The sequence below is a fragment of the Brachionichthys hirsutus genome, chromosome 22, assembly GCF_040956055.1.
Source record: "Brachionichthys hirsutus isolate HB-005 chromosome 22, CSIRO-AGI_Bhir_v1, whole genome shotgun sequence".
Taxonomy (NCBI): Eukaryota; Metazoa; Chordata; class Actinopteri; order Lophiiformes; family Brachionichthyidae; genus Brachionichthys; species Brachionichthys hirsutus.
The window spans coordinates 4,788,601-4,813,201 of NC_090918.1; the positions used below are offsets into that span (position 1 = coordinate 4,788,601).

The following is a 24,601-nucleotide window of genomic DNA, read 5'->3' on the forward strand; positions in this document are numbered from 1 at the left end:
TGTTGGACTTGCTGCTGGACTTCCTGTTGGACTTCCTGTTGGACTTCCTGTAAACAGGAACTTCCTGTTCAGTTGTAGGTGAAATGGTTCTACCCCTTCAGGGCTCAGACTCTAATAAAACCTGAACGCTGAAAGGGAGACATTCAGAACCGGGTCCAGGAAGCGGTTACATCTGAGCCTGCCTGGACCCGGTTCTGACTCCAAATATTCTGCTGGTGTGTATTTCAGATGACGGGCCGTACACCAAACACTCCGCCGGGTCGCGACCCTCGGATGGAGCTCTGGCCATCAGGAGACAGAGCATTCCAGGTAATAGACGTCCTGCTACGACGGCCCACTCCATGTTGTTCTGTTGCCGTGGTTCTTTTGGTTCTTGGTTCTAGAGCGATGAGAGCAGGAACGCTGTCTCCTGAACAGACCCACTAAGTCCTTAGAACTCATCGGTAAATGTTGGAGGTCAACCGGTCCGCTCAGAACACCAGAACTTTGGTCCACTTCATCATTTGGTGACTGTGCTGAATAACCGACCAATCAGGTGCTCCTGTGTGACGCAGACGAGTTTCGGGGCTGCTCATTGGTGGAGCTGACGAAGAAGGAAGGGACCACGCTTGGACTGACGGTGTCCGGCGGCATTGACAAAGACGGGAAGCCCCGGGTGTCGAACCTACGACAGGGAGGCATCGCCGCCAGGTAAGGCGTCGCTGATCTGCCTCCGTGACCCGTCCAGACGAGGCCGACTGACGGGAACGCCGTTGCAGGAGTGACCAGCTGAACGTGGGCGACTACATCCGCGCCGTCAACGGCATCAACCTGGCCAAGTTCAGACACGACGAGATCATCGGTCTGCTGAAGAACGTCGGCGAGCGGGTCGTCCTGGAGGTCGAGTACGAGCTGCCGCCGGTCTGTAAGTAGTACGGCAGGAGTCCTACGAGGGGGACCGGACTGTAGTACGTAGGACTGTGGTACCATAGTACCGTAGACCTGTAGTACCGTAGGACTGTAGTACGTAGAACTGTAGCACCGTAGGACTGTAGTATGTAGGACTGTAGTACGTAGGACTGTAGTACCATAGTACCGTAGACCTGTAGCACCGTAGGACTGTAGTACCATAGTACCGTAGACCTGTAGCACCGTAGGACTGTAGTACCATAGTACCGTAGGACTGTAGCACCGTAGGACTGTAGTATGTAGTACTGTAGCACCGTAGGACTGTAGTACGTAGGACTGTAGCACGTAGGACTGTAGTACCGTAGACCTGTAGCACCGTAGGACTGTAGTACGTAGGACTGTAGTATGTAGTACTGTAGCACCGTAGGACTGTAGTACCGTAGGACTGTACTATCGTTGGGCTGTAGGAGTGTAGTACCATAATACTGTAGTATTGTAGGGCTGTAGTATGTAGGAATGTAGTACTGTAATACTTTAGTATCGTAGGACTGTAGCACTGATACTGTGTGTACTTTTGGTTGCAGCGGTGCAGGGGTCAGGGGTCATGTTCAAGAACATTGAAGTGACGCTTCTCAAAGAAGGAAACAGCTTTGGGTTTGTCATCAGAGGTGAGATGTGTGTGCGTGTGTGTGTGTGTGTGTGTACGTGTGTGTGTGTGTGTGTGTGTGTGTTCACACATGACGTCGTGTGTTTGCAGGAGGCTCCAATGACGACAGGAACAAGTCTCGCCCAATCGTCGTAACGAACGTCCGTCCCGGGGGTCCGGCTGAAAGGTGAGCGTCCCCCTGCTGTCCCCCTGCCGTCCAGCTGGAGGCGCTCTGTCCTCTGGGAGCTTCTGTTCTGAAACTGTCCCCCTCCAGAGAGGGAACTGTGAAACCGGGCGATCGGTTGCTGAGCATCGATGGGATTCGTCTCCATGGCAGCAGCCTATCAGAGGCCACCAGCATCCTGAGGCAGTGTGGACAGGAAGCTACGCTGCTGCTCGAGTACGACGTGTCCGTGATGGGTCAGTGAGCGGCGGGTTGTTGGTTCTACATACGACGTGTCCGTGATGGGTCAGTGAGCGGCGGGTTGTTGGTTCTACGTACGACGGGTCGGTGATGGGTCAGTGAGCGGCGGGTTGTTGGTTCTACGTACGACGGGTCGGTGATGGGTCAGTGAGCGGCGGGTTGTTGGTTCTACGTACGACGGGTCGGTGATGGGTCAGTGAGCGGCGGGTTGTTGGTTCTACGTACGACGGGTCGGTGATGGGTCAGTGAGCGGCGGGTTGTTGGTTCTACGTACGACGGGTCGGTGATGGGTCAGTGAGCGTCGGGTTGTTGGTTCTACTAGTGGGCTGAGCACTGACCCCTGTGGAACTCCACGCTGAATGTAACAACGTGTCTCTCCTCGGCCAGACTCTGTCGCCACGGCATCTGGGCCACTGCTGGTGGAGGTTGCCAAGGCGACCGGCTCCAGCCTGGGCGTGGCTCTGTCCACGTCCATGTTCTGCAGCAAGCAGGTGATCGTCATCGATAAGGTGAAGCCAGCCAGCATAGCAGACAGGTACGCCGGTTCTGCTGGACCTCCTTCTGGTTCTGGTTAGCGCCCGGGCCCGTGACGCCGGGGCCGGTTCTGTGTGCAGGTGCGGCGCGCTTCACGCCGGGGACCACATCCTGTCGGTGGACGGGCGGTCCATGGAGTTCTGCTCTCTGGCCGAGGCCACCCAGCTGCTGTCGGCTTCCTGTCAGACGGTCCGCATGGAGATCCTGCCTCAGCACCGGGCCCGACCGGCCCGACCGGCCCTGAACGCCCCGCAGCACGGTACGCGACGACGCCCCGGGACCCCAAACGCACCACGACAGGAACACTGACATCACCGCTGCTGCCTGACCTTTGACCTCTGACCTAACCTGTACACCTCCTCTGTGTGCGTGCAGTCAAGGTGCAGCGTAGTCCCCGCCCCCTTCCCTGGGAGACTGGAAGCTCCGCCCCAATCCTCCCCCCCTACCACTACAATACGTACCACCCTGACCAATCAGCTGCCAGAACGCACAACCGCCACACAAACAACCCTCGTACGTCCGCCCTCTCTCTGAAGCGTGGCGCCGGTCTGATGGTCGGTCGCCTCCTCATGGCCGCTCGCTCTCTCGCTCTCTCTCTGCAGCGCTCGGCCACTCGTTCTCTCCCGGCTCCATGTCGGCCTATAGTCTCTCGTCCCTCAACATGAGCTCCCTGCCCAGGAACATGTATCCCACGAGTCCACGGGGCACGCTGATGAGGAGGAAGGCGAAGAAGAAGGACTTCAAGAGCTCCCGTGAGTCTGACATTTGACCTCCGCTCTTTGACCTTTGACTGAAGAAATGACCTGGACGTCTGTCCGTCAGTGTCTCTGGCGTCCAGCACCGTGGGTCTGGCTGGTCAAGTCGTTCACACGGAAACCACAGAGGTGGTGTTGCTAGGCGACGGAATCACGGGGTTCGGCCTGCAACTGCAGGGCGGAGTCTTCGCCACGGAAACGCTGTCGTCGCCGCCGCTCATCGCTTACATCGACCCCGACAGCCCGTCTGAGAGGTGATGACATCACGCTCTGACGCTGGCCCCGCTAGCTCAGGTGAACAGCTGTTCGTTGCTGATGGTCTGTCCAGGTGTGGAATCCTGCAGATCGGTGACAGGATACTGACCATAAATGGAGTTCCTACCGAAGACTCGACCCTGGAGGAAACCAATCAGCTGCTGCGGGACTCGTCCATCACGGCTCAGCTCACGCTGGAGATCGAGTTCGACGTGGCCGGTACACGCACACGCACACACACACACACACACGCACGCGTCCCGACCTCCGGGCCGGTTCGGGTGGGGGTCACTCACGGGGGGGGTGTTTGTGTCTCTCAGAGTCCGTCGTTCCCAGTTCAGGAACGTTTCATGTGAAACTTCCCAAGAAGCCCGGAGTGGAGCTGGGAATCACCATCAGCTGTAGGTGGACGGGGGGGGGGGGGGGGGACGACGACCGGGAGCGTCCCGACCCGTCCCCCCCCTGCGGCTAAGCTCTGTTTCACCTTCCTGTGTCCACAGCGCCGTCCAACAGGACGCCAGGTGACCCTCTGATCATCTCTGACATCAAGAAGGGCAGCGTGGCACACAGGTACACACACACACACACACACACACAGATACACACACAGGTACACACACACACACACACACAAACAGGTACACACACACACACACACAGGTACACACACCACACACACACACACACACACAGGTACACACACACACACACACACACACACACACAGGTACACACACCCACACACACACACACAGGTACACACACACACACACACACACAACAGGTACACACACACACACACACAGGTACACACACCCACACACACACACACACAGGTACACACACCCACACACACACACACACACACACACACAGGTACACACGCTCATGTGATCACGCCGCTCCCCAGGACGGGGACGCTGGAGCTGGGGGACAAGCTGCTGGCCATCGACAGCGTCCGGGTGGAGACCTGCTCCATGGAGGAGGCGGTGCAGATCCTGCAGCAGTGCGAGGAGCTGGTCAAGCTGAAGATCCGCAAAGACGAAGACAACTCCGGTAGCGCCCCCGGCAGCGCCCCCGGGGCGAAGGGGCGTGTCCTAATGTTTCGGCCTTTGTTGCAGACGAACAGGAAGTGTCCGGCAGCATCATCTACACGGTGGAGCTGCAGCGCTATGGCGGGCCGCTCGGGATCACCATCTCGGGCACCGAGGAACCCTTCGACCCCATCGTCATCTCGTCGCTGAGCAAGGGCGGGCTGGCTGAGAGGTACGCCCCCTGAGAGGTCAGGTGGGGGTCACCGTTGATCCTCCGAGGGGGTCCTGACCCCGGTTTTGCTCCGTGTTGTAGAACCGGGGCAATCCACGTCGGTGATCGGATCCTGGCCATCAACAGCAACAGCCTGAAGGGGAAACCGCTGAGCGAAGCCATCAGCCTGCTGCAGCAGGCCGGGGAGACGGTCACCCTGAAGATCAAGAAGCAGGGCGAGCGTAAGGCCGGGGCGGGCCACCGGGGAAACGGGCGGGGCTACGCGGGGAAACGGACGGGGCCACGTGGGGAAACGGGCCGGGGTGACGGTCACCCTGAAGATCAAGAAGCAGGGCGAGCGTAAGGCCGGGGCGGGGCCACCGGGGAAATGGGCGGGGCCACGCGGGGAAACAGGCGGGGCCACGTGGGGAAACGGTCACCCTGAAGATCAAGAAGCAGGGCGAGCGTAAGGCCGGGGCGGGGCCCACGGGGGGAAATGGGCGGGGCCACGCGGGGAAACGGGCAGGGCCACGCGGGAAAGAGTCCGGGTCCACACACTGAAACGAGGCGATTCTTCTTTCGTTGGTAGTGTCGAGCCCGAAGTCTTGTGTGATTGGTCCAGGCCTGTCACCAGGGGCAGGGACTGACCAGGAGCACCAGGATGGGGAGGAGGAGCCTGTTGTCATGGTAGCACCTCTGTCAAGCCAGAGACTTTTCAGCACCCTGCCGTCAGTGGACAGCGCCGTGGAGTCGTGGGATGGATCCAACATGGACGGCAGCTTCACCACGACGGGTAGTCACACAACTCCCATGATCACCTGACCTTTGACCTTCCTGCACCTGAGACTAATCCAGCGTTTCTGTTTCTAGCTCCGCCCTTTCAGCAATCTCCCTATAATTTCCACGAGTGGCACAATGCCAAGACGACCAACAGCCAATCATCTTCCTCCACGCGGCAGAGAGCCAATCCACTGTCAGACCTCGGCCTGAGTGACGACGAGTGGGACCGCCCACCTCTCGGAGGGTGAGAGATTATTGGCTCAAAGGTGATCTGTGGGACAATACGCACGAACTAGCCTGATGCTAACATGCTAGCAGGCTAAAAACAAACACAGATAAACGGGTCTGCAGAGCGTCTGTTCTACCCAGCGGCCTAATCTCTGATAGCGACCTTTGACCTTTACACTTCCTCCAGCACTAACCCTCACCTCTGGTCCACTGGTCCTGGTCTGTGATTGGTTACCTTCTCACCTGTCCTCAGGTTTTCTGTGGGCCACGACGGGACAGAACCGGACCAAGAGGAGAACTTCTGGTCTCAAGCTCTGGAGGACCTGGAGACCTGTGGCCAGAGCGGCATCCTGAGAGAGCTGGAGGTCAGTAGTACCGTCACAGGCGGAAGTAGTACTAGTAGTAGTAATGATAGTATTAGTATCAGTGTGTTGGAAGTGCAGCTGAAAAAAACGACCCCTTCTTTTCCAGGAGTCTGGAGAAGAAACGCACCTCCTCACTCTGGTATCCTCCTCCTCACCACTAACCCTTCTCCTCCTCTTCCTCTTCCTCCTCTTCCTCCTCCTCACCACTAACTCTGCTCCTCCTCCTGCTCCTCCTCCTCACCACTAACTCTGCTCCTCCTCCTCACTCTGGCATCCTCCTCCTCCTCCTCACCACTAACTCTTCTCCTCCTCCTCCTCCTCTTCCTCCTCCTCCTCCTCCTCTCTCCTTCAGCGTTGTCCTCTTGAATGACTTTCTAACTGCACTCAGCAGCCGGTTACAATCACGGTTACGTCGCTGTGACATCAGCGAGCTTCTGGCCAATCACAGGGCAGAGTCATGTTGCACCAGGAATGGCAGTTTTAGCAAGGCATGCTGGGAGAGCTTGTGCCTGATGATGGTTTGTTTTCGCGGCTCACGCATGTGTCTGATTTGTCGAGGATCTACGACTTTTGATCACGATACCTGTGGTGAAAGGTCGAACTCACAGGTGACCTCGCTCGGACCGTTTGATTGGCTGCCTCTGCCTGAAGTCTTCGATCGCTGTCTGCAGGCGACCATCATGTCGGGTTCCAGCCTCAGTCTGAACCATGACCCCGGGCCCATCCGCAGCACGCTGGGCCGCCAGGCCAGCTTCCAGGAACGCAGCAACACCAGACCGCAGGTGAGCCCCGGTACGCCAGGTGAAGCAGCTAATGCTATCAGGCTAGCCTGTGAACGTTTGAAGAATGATCCCGTTCGATCCCGTTCGTTCCCGTAGGTGACGGCTCGCTCGAACACGTTGCCCTCTGACCCCCAGCGACGAGCCTTTGCCATGAGGAGGATGAGGCAGGAAGTGAACGAGATCCTGAACCAGAACCCTGTGGAGCTCCACAAGGTGACTCTTACTGAAGCGTTTGATGTAGCCTCCGTGGTGCTAACGGCGTGCGTCTGGGTTTCTAGCTGACTCTGGAGAAGGCGTCTGACCTGGACGACTTTGGTTTCAGCGTTTCTGACGGCTTGCTGGACCGTGGCGTTTACGTTAGCAGCATCCAGCTCGGCGGCCCGGCGGCGCTGGGGGGTCTCCGGGCCTACGATCGAATACTACAGGTACAAAAACACAAATATCTACAGACAGGCTAGCAGGTGAGCTAAATGCTAATGGCCACCATCTTAGTTTGGTGAATTTGCAAGCTTGCTTCTTTAGCTCGATGCTGCTAATAGGACGATGGAAGGAGGCGCGTCCCTCAAGTCTCCGCCCACAGTGACCGTTTGATCTTTCAGATCAACCACGTGCGGACCAGAGACTTCGACTGCTGCCTCGTCGTGCCGCTGATTGCCGAGTCGTCCAACCGTCTGGAGCTGGTCATCAGCCGGAACCCCGCCTCCCCCTCCATGTCCCTGATAGCCAATCACGCTGACGGTACCACCAACCGCAGCAACTCCCCTCAGCCAATCAGCAGTGAGGCGGGGCCGTCTGAGCTCTCCATTGGCCAGGGAGAGGACAGCGGGCCGATCAGGTGGAGCCAACCAGGAGAAGGGCTCGTGGCGGGGCTCGGCGTTGGGATTGGGTTGGGTCAGGTGAACAACAAATCCTTATAGCCCAAACCAGAGCAGCCTGGAGTGGTCCAGAACCGGTTCAGAGTGGACCCCTATGGTGCTATCCACCCTGTACAGAAACGTTGACCTTTGAACTGCTGAAGCAGCTTGAAAGCACACTGGAGCGACCCTCTCATTTATACTGGAACCAGAACCACTGGGCCCACTGGAGTACTGGTTCTGTTGTGACGGTCTGAACGTCGTGGCTGGATGCAGAGCGGACTCTATCGGTCCCACCGGAGTCACGGGTCTTACCGGGTCATACCGGGTCAAGACGCGACAGTTTACGGCCACTGATGCCATTTAAGCCCAGAACTCTGACATCTGGGTTCAGCGGCTCCTCGTCCGCGCGCTGACGGAACCACTGGTCCAATGGAAGCCAGGGTCACAACCGCTGGTCTACAAATCTGTGGTTCTTGTTCACCGTCTCAGTGGTCACAGAACTCGGGGTACCCCTCACTGACCACTACTTGGTTCTAGAACTGAGGCTCCTTATTTTACAAGAACCAGAACCATGTTTTTTTCTGGCAGCACAAAGACTAAAGGGACTAACGGGACTCTGGAGACTAGGGATGCTCCGATTAGACTCTTTGGGTTGTCCAAACCAGTACCATCTATGGACTGGTTTTGCTTCTGAAACCAGTAGAACCACTCCTGTATAAGAAACCCTTTAGAACCCTTTAGAACCCACCACTGTGATTTCTGTCAAAGTCTCAGAATATTGCTGCGACCCCTCTGTATCTGGACTGAAGGAAGGAGCGGTCCAATCCAGCAGGTCTCTGGGCGGCACCGGGTTTGGGTCTCACCTGCGTTACTGGTAGTACTGGTAGTACTGGTAGTACTGGTACCTATTGGGTGTGGCTGCTCAAATTTGGGTACGTTAAATGAAACCTATAAATGTGTAGCTAGCTTGTAGCATGCTAACCTTTCTTTGAAGTCTTGCTCTTTGTGATATTGATATGTCCTTGTTTCAGACAACAGCCACCGTTATGCTAATCGGCGAGAGAGACTGGGACATACTCTTTGATCTGAGCCCATTTTTTAGTGACCTGACTCGCTTCAGCACCGAGTTCGGCGTGTTTCGAGCCGCCGAGGCCTGGCTGGATTTAAAATGGTGGCTGCCATCAGGGCTGAACACGGTTCAAGCAGCGCCGAGAACTGAAGCTGAAGTCTCTAAAGTGCCAACATGTCCAATCTATCCAGTCAAAAGCAGCTAGCTTAGCCTCAGTTCTGTCCGCTAACGACTTGGGAAGTTTGAGCTAGCGGCTAAAATCAGGCAGCCATCGTGATTTGTCAAGTAGCAGATTGTTAGACTTCCCAACCTGACTACTTGTAGAGTGTCGGTACGTTCTCGCTGTTTAGCATCAACGGTACCCCCAGGCTACTTAGCTAAAAGGGGAGGGACTTGTGAGATCTCGTAAACCTTCAGAAAACTAAACAGGAGTCTACATTTTGAGATGTGGCCTTCGTTTTACTCAAACACGTGGTTGTAGCCTCCCGCTAATCGATGCAGAAGAGCCCTCAGCCTGCATTCCTTCTAATGTCCAGCAGGTGGAGCTCCACCGCCTCAGAAAGTTGTAGAGAAAAGGAGGTGGCCCGCCTTCGCCCTCTGGGTCCGACTCTCCTTCCTCCGGCAGTGGAGCGGTCCTCTAAACCCAACCCTGAAAAGGTTCAGAGTCCTTCAGACCTGGTGAGAACCCAGAGTTCCTCGTAGTTCTGGTTCTGTTTGGCAGAAGCAGTCGGGTCTTAGAATAAAACAGCAGATAAAAGGACAAATTAATGTCAAAGGTCAGCTGATTCTGATCGGAGCATCTCAAAGGAAGGCAGAGACTGGAAGAGTGATGATGATGATGATGATGATGACGACACTGAGCAGTTCAATAAGAATCTTTTTCTACTGTCTGTTTACACCTGGTGGACTGGCCACACTGTGTGTGTGTGTGTCTGAGTGTGTGTGTGTGTGTGTATGTGTGTGAGTGTGTGTGTGTGAGAGAGAGCGTGTGTGTGTGTGTGTGTGTGTGTGTGTGTTCTGTGTGTGTGTGTGAGAGAGAGAGTGTGTGTTCAACACAAGGCCAGTTAAGCCCCGCCCAACTTATTTCCTTGTCTTGGCTTGGCCCCACCTCCTCCTCCTTCCCTTGACCAATAGACAGGTGGCAATCCTGAACGAATCAGCTGATTGGCTGGAACCAATCAGGAGAAGATAAAACCGCTTCCATGCCGACCTGGGGTTGGTTCTCCTGACCAATCACCTCCCAGGAAGAGGCCTCGCATGCCCACCCCTGACCTCCCTGACACTCCCAGTAACGGTGATTTATTATGCTAATCAATCGATGTGTTTTATGATTGACTGTTGTCGGTTTTCTGTTTGTCTGTTCTTTGTTTCCATGGAGACTGAACCTGAAAAGATGTAAAATAGATTAAAATGTGTTCAGTCTTGTCGCTTCGCATCGAAACCATCAACCTGAAAACGTTTGCCGCATCACCATGACGATGACGCATGAAAAAAATAACAGGAAACCTGTAATTGTGTGCGTGCGTGTGTGTGTGTGTGTGTGTGTGCGCTCACCTCAGTCTGAGTTGACTAATCTGGCCAATCAGAGCCCTCCATTGGGACCACCCAACAGTGGAAACCCTTCCTCACTTAAACGACCGTTAGCTGAGAGCTGTGATTGGCTGTGTCTGTGAGGCTTGCTGTGATTGGCTGTTTGACACTGTCACAAACCTCGTTAAGTGTACGGTTACGAGTCTGAAGCAGCGCTAGCCTTTGGTCCGTATAAACTAGCGAGAACGCATAATTAGCCCAACGTGTGGTTAGTAGAGGGTTAACACAAGCAGCACAAGGCTAACTGTGGCTATGGTCGCCAACTAGCAAAAATGTTTACCACCTAGTTAGCACACAGCTAACATACTGCTAGCAAACCTAGATGTTTGCGTATTGCTAGTATTACACCTGGCTAACACGAGGTGATTTTAGCACACAGCTAACTCAGTGATCAACACATTCCGAAGGCAAGGCTAATGCGGGTGTGCAGCTGGGAATTAGCTAACATGGGACTAGCATCTGTTAACATCACAAAGCCACTTACTAGCATAGGGATAATGCCGGGCTAGCACAGTACTACATGGTCAGTACACAATTACAGTAATTAGTCAATTAAATGATAAGCACAGCCAAAATACCGATGAGCTAACACTCATTGGTAGAAGCTACATCAAACAGCCTAGCCCGGTGATTAGCGCTGTTAAATGTTAGCGCTGAGGGGCTTCAGAGTGACGCGTAAAGCCATACATACTGTGTGTGTGCGTGCATGTGAAAGAGAGAGAGTGTGTATCATTGCAGGGATTTGTACAAACGCACACACACACACTCACTGTGAAATAATACGTCAGTTTAGTTTCATGTAGCTTCACCAACCAAACTGTATTTTCTTTAAAGGAACAGGGATGTTGTAAAGTATTTTTGTACAAATTTAATACTTTGGTAGCATGACGTTCCTGCTGTTTGTCCTGTCGGAACCACTGCCCCCCCCCCCCCCCCCCCTCCTTTGTATGACGACTACTGAGCAACAATAAAGATGAGAACCTGCTGGGACGACTGGACTTTTTATTAAAAGTTAATATAAACACGTAAACTATAGCACTAGTAGCGCTGCTGGTGGAAACAAGACAGCCTATTAGTATTAGTAGGAGCCTATCCCCGCTGGAGTACACCCTGGATTAGGCGCCAGCTCACTGCAGGGCCCCGATGGACTCAGCCAACGAGAACCCACGCAACACGGGGAGAACGTACAAACTGCGCTACCCACTGCGCCAAGGCGGAGTTCAACTTAAAGTTATTTAAAGCATGTCAGAAAGACGATCCGGTTTGGCAAATAAGTTTCAGGATTATATGAACGATTTAGTGTAATTGTATGAAAAGAAAACCTAACAGGTTGTTTCCGCTGAACCACTAACCGGAAGTGACGCGGCGGCGCTTTACTTCCGCTGTCCGGTGTTAGCCTGCTAGCAGCTGCTGCTGTTTCTCCGTCGCGTTCGGAACCGGCGGAAGGAAGGAGCTCTCTGTTGGACCAGTGCCCGCCGGGAAGCATGTCTACCGCCCTGGAGAGCTACATCAACCGTATCCTGCGTCGGCCTCCGGCTAGCTAACGTGCTAACTGCTCGTCTGAATGAATGGAGGCATGCTACTTAGCTTCGCCTCGCAGCTAACGGTGCTAAGTGTTCATTTAAGGGGCGTCCTGGTGTATTCCGCTGTTTCTGTCACATGCGTAGTATTTATATTGGTTATTAATATCGGTCTTTATTATCGGGTTATTATCTATCCGCTGTTTTGTTCTTTGACTGTGTGTGTAGGTACCGTAGCCATCGTGACGTCAGACGGCCGGATGATTGTGGTGAGTTAAGTGTAAATAAAAGTACTGAGACTAGAAACGTTATTTTTGTGGATGAACTGTGCGTGCGTGTGCGCGTGCAGGGCACTCTGAAGGGCTTCGATCAGACCATCAACCTGATCCTGGATGAGAGCCACGAGCGCGTGTTCAGCTCCGGCCAGGGGGTGGAGCAGGTGGTGCTGGGGCTCTACATCGTCCGCGGAGACAACGTGTGCGTGACCTTTGACCCCGCAAACATCTGGCGTCGCCGTTTTGCCTCTCTACCGGACTGATCGGTGGATTATTGATTTGCTGCGTTTCAGGGCGGTGATCGGGGAGATCGACGAGGAGGCCGACTCCACGCTGGATTTAGGAAACATCAGGGCCGAACCGCTCAATTCCGTCGTCCACTGACCTGTCGCCATGGCAACGTGACCAACGGACTCCTGCCGTGATGTTTCTGTGTGTTTTATAAATGGAGATATTGATCGATTGGTGGATGCTGGGTTATTTTTTTACTTTCTCTCACTGCCTTGAATAATAAATGTCAGTTTCTAACGCTTCAGCCTCGCTTGTCTCCTGTTTGTGAATGCTGCGGTCGTTCGAGGTCGTAATAAAACAATGTTATAATAATATACACACAGTCAGGATCCTACTGGTACATTTATTTATTTTAAAACGAGTCATGACGTTGCAAATGTTGAAAGCGGTCAACATGCTCGTTCTAGTGTTAAATCAGTTATGCTAAGCTAAGGCTAAAGCTACTGACCAATAATGTGATCCATGATCCATCAGGCTGTAGCTAACGGTTAGCGCCAGTAGCCCCCACTCGTGTGCGTGTTCCTACGGGAGCAGCATTTCTTTCACCGAACTGTGTGTGTGTCGCGTTTCATCATGTGATCCCAAAGTCAGAGCGTTCTCCAATCGATTGATCTGGTCTGGCGACGGAGGCGGGTCCTCGTAATGGAGCCGCAACCAGGAGGAGCCTGCAGACAGAACAGAGACGCCATCAAGCTTTCAGCAGGAGCCTGTCCCTGAAAGCATCGCCACAGCCACCTCACCTCTCTGGACCCTCTGGCCCAGTGACACCAGTAGCTCCGCCCCCACACAGTGATTGACAGGCTGGCCAACCTTTGACCGCCCCACCCCCAATTTCTGCAGAACTTCGGCTAAAGTCAAGCCGTCGACGTCGAGGACGACGCCTGCAGCGCGACATGGGGAGCTCCGGTGATCAGGTTACAGATCGAGGATCAATACTTCGTGCGTTGGTGTTTTTACCGTCTGCGGGCGTCGCCAGCTCCACCTGATATTTACATTTTCCCAGGACGCTGTAATAATCTGTGTGGGCGGAGCAGAGAGTGCCGGCCACATTATTGGCCACGCCCTGAGCCTCCATCATGGCCTGGAATTTGGAGAGAGCAGTTCCACCAATCACAGCGTTGGAAATCTGTTTCCTGCCTTCTGATAGGTCGGACACCGAGCCATTGATCAGCAGCAGCACGCCGCCTGCGAAAACACGACCAGATTCCCAATAATCGATCGCGTTTTGGTTATTGGATGGATGAAGCCATCGCAGCAGCGTTCTACTGTCCCACGCCCCTTGAACTACTCACCGTGTTCCCAAAGGAGTTAGCATGTTAGCATGTGTGGTTAGCTAGATGCTAAATGGACTGTAGCCCTTTTCTACACCTTCATGGTGCCCAAAGCCTCACATTCACCACCCAGTGGGCGAGTGCCACGCCCACTGGGCCGAGATTTGAACCGCTGACCTATCGGTCTGCCTCGCCCTGAAATTAAGAATGTTACTATTGAAGAAACTGTCGTCATAGCGACCGTTCACAACAGCTGTTGTTTTGTTTCTGTGGCTGTAGCATCACAGCAATGGCCGGCATGCTAATGCTAACATTAGCCTGATCAGCTAACGACGGCCTTCAGGGAGCCGCGGAGCATCGTTACCCAGAGTTGTGACCAGCTCCAGCAGGTCATGGGGTCCGTGCCCCTTTCGCGCCTCCAGAGCCTCCATCACCTCCAGGCTGTTGCCCACGCATCGACCAATCGTAGCGTCCATACAGGTGAGGACTGCCCCCGTATGGATGCCCAGGCGATTTCCAACATTCACCTGAAAACATTTTATAACGTTATTTTTCATTTCATTTCATTTTAAAAATAAATAAATGCTAAAATGTGCTCGATGATCAAATGGAGCTGGAAGCGTGTTGTTCTACGCAGATGATCCGCTCTTATGTGGAGCTAACGCTGGTGATGTCATCCTAACGCTGGTGATGTCATGCTAACTCTGATGATGTCATGCTAACGCTGATGATATGCTATGCTTTTATTGCTGATGGAAATAAAGAGACATTTTGGTCCTTTTGTTCCGTCTCAGTCGGCCTTTGATGATTTGGTCACATGACCAGTCTAACCAGCACGGCCATTGGCTGAGGTCAGCAGGACGCAACGTGATTGGCTGCTCACCAGAGACTGGGCGAGTTCTTTGGCGGACTCCAGGTCTTTAAACAGAGCGCTGCGCCCCACCTTGACGTCCAGCACCAGCGCTGACAGAGACTCCGCCCCTTTCTTTGAGATGATGGAGGCTGAAACAACAAGCCCGTCACAAACACTGCAGCGGTTCTGGGGGTTCCGTAGAACCGGGTCAGTACCAGTGATCAGTGGGATGCTGTCCACCGTGCTCGTGGCGTCCCGCAGGGAGTACAGGACCCGGTCCGCCGGGACCAGCGTTTCTGTCTGACCCACAATGCAACAGCCCACTGAGGTCAGGAGGTCAACGATCTACAGAGTAAATAACGATCAATATTCTGTTTACTTCTTTATTTGATAGAATATGAATAATAAATCAAACCTGTGCTGCTGATTGGTTGACGTTGAATCCCGGAATTGATTCCAGTTTGTCCAGAGTTCCACCTGTGTGACCCAAGCCCCGCCCACTGATCATCGGCACCTGGCAGACACACCCCTGAGGTTATGACATCACAGAGTGCTGAGCGTGTCTGATCAGCTGCTTACCTTGTAGCCGCAGGCAGCTAGCGCAGGCGCTAACACCAGACTGACTTTATCTCCCACCCCTCCTGTTGAGTGTTTGTCAAGCACAAGCCCCGCCCACTCCGTCGGCCATGACAGCACTTCTCCTGATGACATCATCGCCCTGGTCAGCGTCTCGGTCTCAGCGTCATTCATTCCCTTCTGCCAGACGGCCATCAGCATCGAGCCTGGGTCATCGGTGGTGTCATGGGTGATGTCATGGGTGACGTCATCGGTGACGCCAGGGGGCGGGGCCTACCTGTCTGGCAGTCCTGGATGGTTTTGCTGGTCACTGCCTGGATGAAGGTCCGGATGTCTTCGTCGCTCAGCGCCTGTCCGTCCCTCTTCTTCCGGATCAGATCTGGGATCGACATCGTGTCTCCGGATGGATGGATTCAAAGTACCAAAACTTTATTCACCTGAAACCAAACAGCATAAATGACTATCTCTCCCTCCCTCCGACGACAGCCTCTGTTTCTTCTTCTCTGGATGAGGCCGCCTCCACGCTGCCTCCACGCTGCCCCCTCCTGGTTGGAGCGGATTCTTCACCGAGCTGGTGGTGATCAGGTATCGGGTTAAAGGTCAGAGACAAACTGGTTCAGTCTGATTACTGCTGCTCTGGCTTACCGTGGTGGACGGGTCCACTAGAACCCACGCTCACGCCGGACGTCTTCCTGTCTTTGTCTTCCTGTCTTTGTCTTCCTGTCTTTGTCTTCCTGTCTTCGTCTTCCTGTCTTCGTCTTCCTGTCTGCAGTTCGTTCAGATGAATAGAGAACAGAGAAGAGGGGGAGACCCGAGACCTACCTGAGCAGGAGTTCAGTCCACGAAGGCCCCGCCCGGCAGCTGGTGGTTAAATAAGCTCCGTGGCTCAACCAATGGGAGCGCAGGCAGGAGGTTGGACTTGTCTCCACAAAGTCCAACCAAAGTCTATGTTTACACAAATCAGGAGTGGATACACGTCTGAGTATCCACTCCTGAGACACGTCTGAGTATCCACTCCAGATACACGTCTGAGTATCCACTCCAGATACACGTCTGAGTATCCTATCTTCGGGCCTACGCTGCAGCCTAGCGCTGCAGCTAGCATCTATGTTAAGGCAGACGCTACAGCTTAGCGCTGCAGCTAGCATCTATGTTAAGGCGTACGCTACAGCCTAGCGCTGCAGCTAGCATCTGTCTTAGGTCCTATGCTACAGCATAGCGCTGCAGCTAGCGTCTATCTTAGGGCATACGCTACAGCCTAGCGCTGCAGCTAGCGTCTATCTTAGGGCGTACGCTGTAGCATAGCGCTGCAGCTAGCTTCTGTTATTGTTATTACTGTTCCATGTTGCACCTTTCGGTTCTTTCTCTCTGTCCGCTCAAGGAGTCGGTGTTTTCAGGTCCAGTTACTCACAGCTGATGCCGATTGGCTGATCCAACCTACAATCAGCTCGCTCCTCTGCTCTGATTGGTTCAGTTGTGTTCGGATATTTTTAACAGGATCAATTGTTGTTTGAGACTTCAAGGTTTGTCCATTAATTAATTCATGTTTAATTGCTTGATTAATGGATGGAAGTCTCGATCAATTGATTGATCGATCAGTCAGGAAGCATCCTCGCTGGCGTCGCTGCACGAAGGCGTGTGTTCCTGTGAGGTGACTGATTTATGACCTCACACACCTGCGTCAGGAGAGTGTTCTCCTGCCCAAAGCTCAAAGTTCACCTGCAGACGGAGACGATCAGACGGCACCAGCGTCCCGACGGAGAGCTGACCGGAACCACGAAGGAACCGCCGCAAGAACCACGGAGGAACCGCCGCCCTGCTGCAGGTGTCGCCCCTGAACCCGGATCGGCCCCCGATGGATCATACCTGAGGCCCGACAGGTGGGATCAACTCAGAGGTTGCCGCGGATCGACTGGCGGCCATCTTGGCGCGACGCACAGGTGTGTGTGTGTGTGTGTGTGTGTGTGTGCTCCAGGACGTCGAGCTAGCATTAGATTGCCTGATGCCTTTAATCATCTGAGTGATGATTGATCGGTAGATCAATAGAGTCCTGGCAGGTCTGATCTGGATCGACAGCCGGGTTCCAGAGCTCCGGCCCAAACGCGTCACCAGAAGGATGCTGTCTTTGTCTCCACCCTGCAGAGCTTCTCCTAAACATAAAACAAACAGGCTGCGTGAGGTCAGAGGTTGAGAACAGAACAGGAAGTGATCGACGTCGGGTCCAAACCAAACATCAAAGGACGCATGACGTCGGGTTCTCGTTGTTTTCCCTTCCAGCTCTTGATCACTTTGGATTCACCGGGAAGACACCGACTCCCATGATGCTTTGCTGTTTCGTAGTGTTTCGATTGGGTTTAACCATTAACAGAAACGATTCCCTTTCATGTTCTTCAGCCCGGCGCTGCTGTTTCCCTCAGAACGTCTAAACCTGCAGGGGGCGGGGTCTAAAGGGACTGATCCAGGTTCTGGTTCTGGTTCTGGTTCTGGTTCTGGTCCCAGAAACATGATGTTAAACGTCTGAACAACGTAAACACTCCAACTTTTAATTCATTCATTCAACGATTCATCTGGAGCCACGCCCACCCAACCTGTGAGGTCATCGTTTCTGAGACGACAGACCATAATAACAGAGGCATCTCTGCTGAGCGTCAGTACGTCTTCATCGTACAGCTTATTGATTGATTGTGTGCAGCTGGGACCGCCCTGACCCCGCCCCCATCCACGGCTGTGGCGCCCCCTGCTGGGCAGCATGGAGGCCGGAGGGAACCGACCGCCGTTCCAGGTGCTGGGAGAGAACGAGGCGCTGCAGCAGTTCTTCGACGGTGAGCCGTTCGTAGAGTCGGAGGTTAGAGGTCAGAGGTCAGGGAGGAGGAGCTCCTCCAGGAGGTTCGCCAAAGCCCGGAGAACGTTTTACCGATCTTAGGAAGAGACAAGCGGTTCTTTGGGTTCTAGAGGATAAAGAGAAGATTTATGATTCCAGGAAGTTATGATGTCATCGTGTGTGTGTGTGTGTGTGCGCGCGTGTGTGTGTGTGTTTAGGTCAGGATGTGAGTCAAGTGCTCGACAGTTCTGTTGCCGTGGATACGAGTATCCTGGAACGGTACCTCAGCAGTGAGATGGACCCCAGCAGTTTGTAAGACACGCCCACACATTAAAGCATCCTGAGACGCTCCTGGTGATGTCACACATTGAGGGTGGAGTCTAATCAAATCATGTGCTTTTTTTCCCAGCATGCTCCCTGAGTCTCCTCCTGACTCGAGCTCAGAGTCGTGTTCACCTGCACAGATCCCAGGTACCGTTCACACAGAACAACGCCACTTAGCATGCTAGGAAGCTAATTGCTACAGTAGCATTAGCATTAGCCAGCTGTTCGACCGCTGAGGCGCCGCCTTTCTCTGATTGGTAGATTTCACCTACAAGCACGCTTATTGGACAAACCAGGAAGTGTTCCAGCCAACAGAACGGCCCGCCCACTCTTTGTCCTGCCGCTTTAAGGATGGAGACTCCGCCCCCGTCCACCAAGATGTGCTGACTCATGATCAGCTGCGTGGGTTGGGCCTGACGAACGCCGTCATTAACAGCGGAGCTTCACCTGAGAGACCGGCGGCCGCGCGCCACTCACAGGGCCCCGCCCCCCCGACACCTCCTTCACCATCGCCGCCCCCCTCCAACAGCTACACCGCGTCCTGCGCCCTGGCCACGCCCACCTCCACGCCACACACCCAGTAAGCACAGCATCGCCCCAGCAGGTGAGCGCCACCAGGTGGAACTGGATCAGAACCTGACGTGTCTCCTCCCGCTTCAGCTCTGCAGACAGCAAAAAGAGGAGGAGGTGGTCCCAGGAACCATCGGCAGGACTGGTGGCCCCCTGTGGGGGCGGGGACAACGCTCCTGGGGGGGGCAGCAGCTTGGGATCCTACCAGCTGCTGACCTGGGACCAGTACAGACCAGAACATTGGAGCCCGTTGTACAGCAGCAGCTACCAGACCCTGTGAGTCCCGAAACCGGCCCATGTTGGACGCGCTTTGTCTTCACCAACAGGCGTGTCTTTTCCGTCCCAGCTGTCCCCCCGCCTACCACGTGGACACCGATAAAGGCTTCGTCTACTCGCCTGCCGACGAGGCCTTCGTGTGCCAGAAGAAGAACCACTTCCAGGTCACGGTTCACGTCGCCATGGACTCAGAACCACAATACGCCAGGACGCCCAGCGGGCCCCAGCGGGTCGACCACTTCCTGATTCAGGTCTTTGGGGTTAAGGTGCGAGTCTAACCCTGCTGTGGAATGGATCGCAGCCCAGGGCCCCCGGTTTGCCCAGGGCCCCCGGTTTGCCCAGCGCCCCCGGTTTGCCCAGGGCCCCCGGTTTGCCCAGCGCCCCCAGTTTGCCCAGGGCCCCCGGTTTGCCCAGTGTTCCTTTGTGTCTCCTCGTAGCTGGAGTCTCCGGGCCACCAGGTGACCATCGAGCAGTCTCAGCCCGACCGGACCAAGAAGCCCTTCCACCCGATCAGGTAGATACCCCAGAACCAGTCCAGTCCAGACCTGGATCCCAGTCCACCAGTAACGCCGGTCCCCCCCCAGGGTCAGTCTGCCCAGTGGGAAGATCACCAGGGTGACGCTGGGACGGCTGCACTTCAGCGAGACAACAGTCAACAACATGAGGAAGAAAGGGAAACCCAACCCTGACCAGAGGTGAGACGGGATCAATCAGTCAGTCAATCAATCAGTCAGTCAATCAATCAGTCAATCAGTCAGTCAATCAATCAGTCAGTCAATCAGTCAGTCAATCAATCAATCAATTGCCTGTGTCTTTGTAGATATTTTCAGATGGTGGTCGGTCTCTACGCCACGGTGGGAGTCAATGAGACCCTCCTCCTCACGGCCCTGGTGTCAGAGAGAATCATCGTCAGGGTAACGGCTGAAACCATCAACCAAACCGGTTCAGACGGTTCAGACCGGTTCAGACTGTTCAGACCGGTTCAGACCGGTTCAGACGGTTCAGACCGGTTCACACCCTTCAGACCGGTTTCTCCTCCTCAGGCCTCCAGCCCGGGTCAGTTTGAGCTCGACAGCGACACCGTGTGGCAGCGCGGCGTACAGCAAGACGCAGTCGTCTGCCACGGCCGAGTCGGCGTCAACACGGACTCTCCCGATGAGGCGCTGGTCGTCTGCGGCAACGCCAAGGTGATGGGCGTCGTCATGCAGCCGTCGGACCAGCGCGCCAAGGACAACATTCAGGAGGTGATGACATCACGCAGCCCCTCCCCCTCCGCAGCAGGGCGTGGCCTGGACTCAGGCGTGTCTCTCTCTCAGGTGGATTCTGAGCAGCAGCTGAAGCGAATCACTCAGATGAGAATCGTCGAGTACGACTACAAACCGGAGTTCGCCTCCAGCATGGGGATCGACCGGACCCACCAGACCGGTAGGAGGCGTCGCCACGGCAACCGGAGCCACGCTGCTGGCGGTGATGATGGTGATGATGATGATGATGTTTCAGGAATCATCGCTCAGGAGGTGAAGCGGCTGCTGCCGTCGGCGGTGAAGGACGTCGGAGACGTCCGCTGCTCGGACGGGGACAAGATCCACAACTTCCTGATGGTGGACAAGGTGACTGCTGATTGGCCGGCTGGCTGGCTGGCTGGCTGGCTGACTGATCCTGACCCGGCTCCGCCTCCAGGAGCAGATCTTCATGGAGAACGTGGGCGCCGTGCAGCAGCTGTCCAAACTCACCGACGACCTGGAGACCAGAATCCAGGAGCTGGAGGTCTGGAACGGGAGGAAGAGGAGGACAGGAAGCTGCGACGGGTACCTTCATCACGCCGTGCCTTCATCACGCCGTGCCTTCATCACGCCGTGCCTTCATCACGCCGTACTTTCATCACGCCGTGCCTTCATCACGCCGTACCTTCATCACGCCGTACCTTCATCACCTCGTACCTTCATCACGCCGTGCCTTCATCACGCCGTGCCTTCATCACGCCGTGCCTTCATCACGCCGTACCTTCATCACCTCGTACCTTCATCACGCTGTGCCTTCATCACGCCGTACCTTCATCACGCCGTGCCTTCATCACGCCGTGCCTTCATCACCTCGTGCCTTCATCACGCCGTGCCTTCATCACGCCGTGCCTTCATCACGCCGTGCCTTCATCACGCCGTGCCTTCATCACGCCGTGCCTTCATCACGCCGTGCCTTCATCACGCCGTGCCTTCATCACGCCGTACCTTCATCCCTCCATCTTTGTTCTGGTCCTTCACACTTCAGGACTTTTCTAGAATGACTACTTGTTTGTCGTCTCTGATTTGATCTATGTAATCAATAATGTCACTGATTAGAACCGTGATTGATCTGATTTGTCCATCAGGAGACACAACGCCGCGCCGCCGCCCATCTCCGTCCCCTGTAGGACGGCTGAGGACAGGGACGGCTGGACTCTCTGCTGCAGCCAGTGTCTGCAGCATAGAGCCTTCCAGGCGAGCGTCTTCACGCTGCTCGCCACCATGGCGCTCTGGTGAGGCATGATGTCACTTCCTGTCGTCGCTTCAGAGAAACTCCACGTTCACCAATCATTAACGGCGCGAGTGTTTCTGCAGCATCATCTCCATCAGCGCTCTGTACCTGCTGACCATTCAGGACAAAGAGCAGGGGTCGCCGGGCAACAGGTAAACAGTAGGCCACACCCCTACAGCCACGTGGTTATCTCACCTACCCCCCCCCCCCCCCCCAAAAGAAGGCCGTTTGAGTCATTTTCCCATGATCCGTTGTCTTCCCAGTACCGGCAGTTCAATTCCTCCACAGACGCCCACCTGGAGCACCACAGGTAAGGTCACATGCCTGGTGATGTCACACGCCTGGTGATGTCACACGCCTGGTGATGTCACTGATCATTAATCAGAATGTGTTTCCAGCCGTCCCACCGACCTCTCCAGCTGGTCCCTGGCCTCCAGACGTCGACTTCTGCCACCTGCTGTACTGCGACCAGGTGCACTGCTGCCCCCCGCCAGCAGGGGGCAGCAGCGCGCCCAACAGAACCCAACCAGCAGGGGGACAAGCGTCCAACGTGACCGGTACAGAGGGACAAACGAGTAGAAATAGCTTCAGTTACACAATACATCACACTCACTTGTATTCTCATTACTAAAGCTAACCACATGCTATCAGTCATCTCTTAGCATCAACCTGCTAACAGCTACCTGCTACATCTATCTACTCGGCTCTTCTAAAGCTAACTGTGCTACTTTGTTCTTTATTTACAGACATAAGAAGAGAAAAACTTTATCGCAAACTGAAACAAGCTAGCGATTGTAAGTATTCATGCAGGCGCCCAGCGCCCCCTGTCTGCAGTAGCTGCATGCTAATGTGAGCTAACACTTCTGATTCAGGGACGAACACGACCATCCAGTCCTTCACGATTAAAGAAAACCAGCAGCTGATCGACAGCAAATACTGCCTGAGACACGAATGTGGGTAAGGACACCTGGTGGCTGTGTGAACGGGCAACGCCCCGCACAGCAAACAAGCTAGCAGTAAGCATGTAAGCGGCGTAGCGGCTGACAGGTGTCACTGCGTTTCCTTCAGACCAGGTAGATTCACCTACAGAGTTCCCATCAGCCAGTTTGTCCCGGTCAACATGAGGATCACCCTGATCATGAAGTAGGTCCCGCTACGTTAGCGGGCTACGCTAACGTGTGCACGCTGATTAGCACTGTGGCGTCCTGCTAGCCTGCTAGCCTGCTAGACAGGCGGCGGCTGACTTGTAGTTTTGCTGCTTTCTTCCTGTAGTTCCACGGAGCTGCTGGTCGTCCACCTGTGTGACTTTGAGGAGTCTCTCGCCTGCGCCGCCCTGCTGGACATGGATGCCCTCACTGGGAGCAGATACCCATCAAACACTCAGGTGATTGATCATCGGCTGATCGATCGCTTTCTATCCGTGTGACCTTTGAGCAGAGAAAATTAAAAGCTTATCAATAATCTCAATCTGCAAATCAAGTAGAAACTAATAATTTATTCATTGTGAATAAATAAAATGTGGAAAGAATAATATTCCTGATCCAGGAGAACAAAGGTAAAAGTGTTCTCCCGTGTTCTCCCGTGTTCTCCCGTGTTCTCCCGTGTCTCTCCCGTGTCTCTCCCGTGTTCTCCCGTGTCTCTCCCGTGTCTCTCCTTTGTCTCTCCCGTGTTCTCCCGTGTCTCTCCCGTGTCTCTCCCGTGTCTCTCCTGTGTCTCTCCCGTGTTCTTCCGTGTTCTCCCGTGTTCTCCTGTGTCTCTCCCGTGTCTCTCCCGTGTCTCCCCCGTGTTCTCCCATGTTCTCCCATGTCTCTCCCGTGTCTCTCCCGTGTTATCCCGTGTTCTCCCGTGTCTCCCGTGTCTCTCCCGTGTTCTCCCGTGTTCTCCCGTGTTCTCCCGTGTTCTCCTGTGTCTCTCCCGTGTCTCTCCCGTGTCTCTCCCGTGTTCTCCCGTGTCTCTCCCGTGTCTCCCGTGTCTCTCCCGTGTTCTCTTGTGTCTCTCCCGTGTCTCTCCCGTGTTCTCCCGTGTTCTCTCGTGTCTCTCCCGTGTCTCTCCCGTGTTCTCCCGTGTTCTCTGCAGGGAGAACATCAATGGCCGCTTCACGTGTCTCGCCTCTTCCACAGCTGGTATCACTTCCGCTCTGCCGTGGCCGTAAGAATCCTTCATTTCACAGAGGAGGAGAAGAACCTCTCTCCTGATTGGCTGAGGACTCAGGAACACGGCGTCTGATTGGACGATGACATGCTTGTGTTTCTCGGCAGGGTCAAGCAGACTGCAGTACCGACCATCACTACGCGGGGGCGCTGTTCACCGACTACCACCTCCACTTCTACAGACGCTGCTTAGACGTTTAAAGTGAAATCAGTCGGGTGACATCGCGGGAGAGGCGGAGCCTCTGTTGTTGTTGTTGATTTTAGCCCCGCAGTTCAGATCGTTGACACAAACAACGCAACGAAAGATGATACGGCGTTTGACCATTTGCTGCCCTCTAGTGGACGTATCCATGACAACAGGAAGCGGACAGAGGAGCGCTGACCAACACAAATCTTTCCCAGCACGCAGCGCGGCGCCATGTCGATGATTGTCCTCACGGCGCCCCCTGCTGCCGCGGAGGGTTAGCGCTCCGGAGCTGCAAAGACATGTTCAGACAAGAGTGTTTGATTGGTCGGTGGCTTTTCATCTGTCAGAATGAACGCCAGGCAGCCAATGAGTGTGTGAGTGATGATGATGATGATGATGATGATGGCTGGGGATTATTTGAAGTATTTGCGAGTTTAGTTGATTTTGGATCTCTGATATTTCAGTCTTTAATGGGAATCGACCAATCAGGACATCCGTAGGCATCTCAATGACAGTTAATAAAGGTTTTAAGATCCTGCTGCGTCCATCTTGATT

At 54.5% G+C, this 24,601-nt stretch overlaps 4 protein-coding genes across 4 annotated transcripts in view; 3 read left to right on the forward strand and 1 right to left on the reverse strand.

The window, feature by feature from the left end:
- grip1 (glutamate receptor interacting protein 1) overlaps nt 1-7,819 on the forward strand; it is a 12,347-nt gene extending 4,528 nt beyond the window's left edge. Inside the window, exons 2-26 of the mRNA XM_068755036.1 lie at nt 229-309; nt 555-690; nt 759-904; nt 1,473-1,556; nt 1,646-1,721; nt 1,809-1,954; nt 2,346-2,493; nt 2,573-2,751; nt 2,868-3,005; nt 3,095-3,244; nt 3,315-3,501; nt 3,576-3,721; nt 3,823-3,903; nt 4,003-4,072; nt 4,413-4,558; nt 4,624-4,768; nt 4,850-4,989; nt 5,337-5,540; nt 5,618-5,771; nt 5,879-5,914; nt 6,006-6,120; nt 6,792-6,902; nt 6,999-7,115; nt 7,181-7,327; nt 7,502-7,819. Of these exons, the coding sequence (XP_068611137.1) occupies nt 229-309; nt 555-690; nt 759-904; nt 1,473-1,556; nt 1,646-1,721; nt 1,809-1,954; nt 2,346-2,493; nt 2,573-2,751; nt 2,868-3,005; nt 3,095-3,244; nt 3,315-3,501; nt 3,576-3,721; nt 3,823-3,903; nt 4,003-4,072; nt 4,413-4,558; nt 4,624-4,768; nt 4,850-4,989; nt 5,337-5,540; nt 5,618-5,771; nt 5,879-5,914; nt 6,006-6,120; nt 6,792-6,902; nt 6,999-7,115; nt 7,181-7,327; nt 7,502-7,819 (3,401 nt within the window). The remainder of the gene's footprint in view (nt 1-228; nt 310-554; nt 691-758; nt 905-1,472; nt 1,557-1,645; nt 1,722-1,808; nt 1,955-2,345; nt 2,494-2,572; nt 2,752-2,867; nt 3,006-3,094; nt 3,245-3,314; nt 3,502-3,575; nt 3,722-3,822; nt 3,904-4,002; nt 4,073-4,412; nt 4,559-4,623; nt 4,769-4,849; nt 4,990-5,336; nt 5,541-5,617; nt 5,772-5,878; nt 5,915-6,005; nt 6,121-6,791; nt 6,903-6,998; nt 7,116-7,180; nt 7,328-7,501) is intronic.
- A 3,989-nt stretch (nt 7,820-11,808) lies between these two features.
- Nucleotides 11,809-12,748, forward strand: lsm8 (LSM8 homolog, U6 small nuclear RNA associated). The gene is made up of 4 exons (XM_068755293.1): nt 11,809-11,933; nt 12,167-12,207; nt 12,288-12,415; nt 12,507-12,748. Exons 1-4 carry the CDS (start codon nt 11,903-11,905, stop codon nt 12,595-12,597), a joined length of 291 nt encoding a protein of 96 aa, XP_068611394.1. The 5' UTR covers nt 11,809-11,902; the 3' UTR covers nt 12,598-12,748.
- Nucleotides 12,749-13,026: 278 nt separating this feature from the next.
- tymp (thymidine phosphorylase) lies at nt 13,027-15,596 on the reverse strand. Its single transcript, XM_068755374.1, has 9 exons — nt 15,482-15,596; nt 15,208-15,410; nt 15,044-15,142; nt 14,844-14,973; nt 14,659-14,777; nt 14,140-14,302; nt 13,462-13,689; nt 13,245-13,385; nt 13,027-13,169 (listed from the first exon to the last, which is right to left on the reverse strand). The coding sequence occupies exons 1-9, from the start codon at nt 15,594-15,596 to the stop codon at nt 13,027-13,029; spliced, it is 1,341 nt and encodes a 446-aa protein (XP_068611475.1).
- A 2,357-nt stretch (nt 15,597-17,953) lies between these two features.
- On the forward strand, nt 17,954-24,205 carry LOC137911106 (myelin regulatory factor-like protein). Its single transcript, XM_068755525.1, has 23 exons — nt 17,954-18,026; nt 18,244-18,337; nt 18,435-18,496; nt 18,611-18,929; nt 19,010-19,195; nt 19,266-19,461; nt 19,633-19,709; nt 19,780-19,890; nt 20,016-20,109; nt 20,239-20,439; nt 20,512-20,620; nt 20,696-20,805; nt 20,876-21,003; nt 21,564-21,710; nt 21,793-21,861; nt 21,973-22,019; nt 22,108-22,266; nt 22,456-22,503; nt 22,582-22,666; nt 22,778-22,852; nt 22,982-23,093; nt 23,786-23,857; nt 23,968-24,205. Exons 1-23 carry the CDS (start codon nt 17,954-17,956, stop codon nt 24,058-24,060), a joined length of 2,667 nt encoding a protein of 888 aa, XP_068611626.1. The 3' UTR covers nt 24,061-24,205.
- The last annotated feature ends 396 nt before the right edge of the window (nt 24,206-24,601 follow it).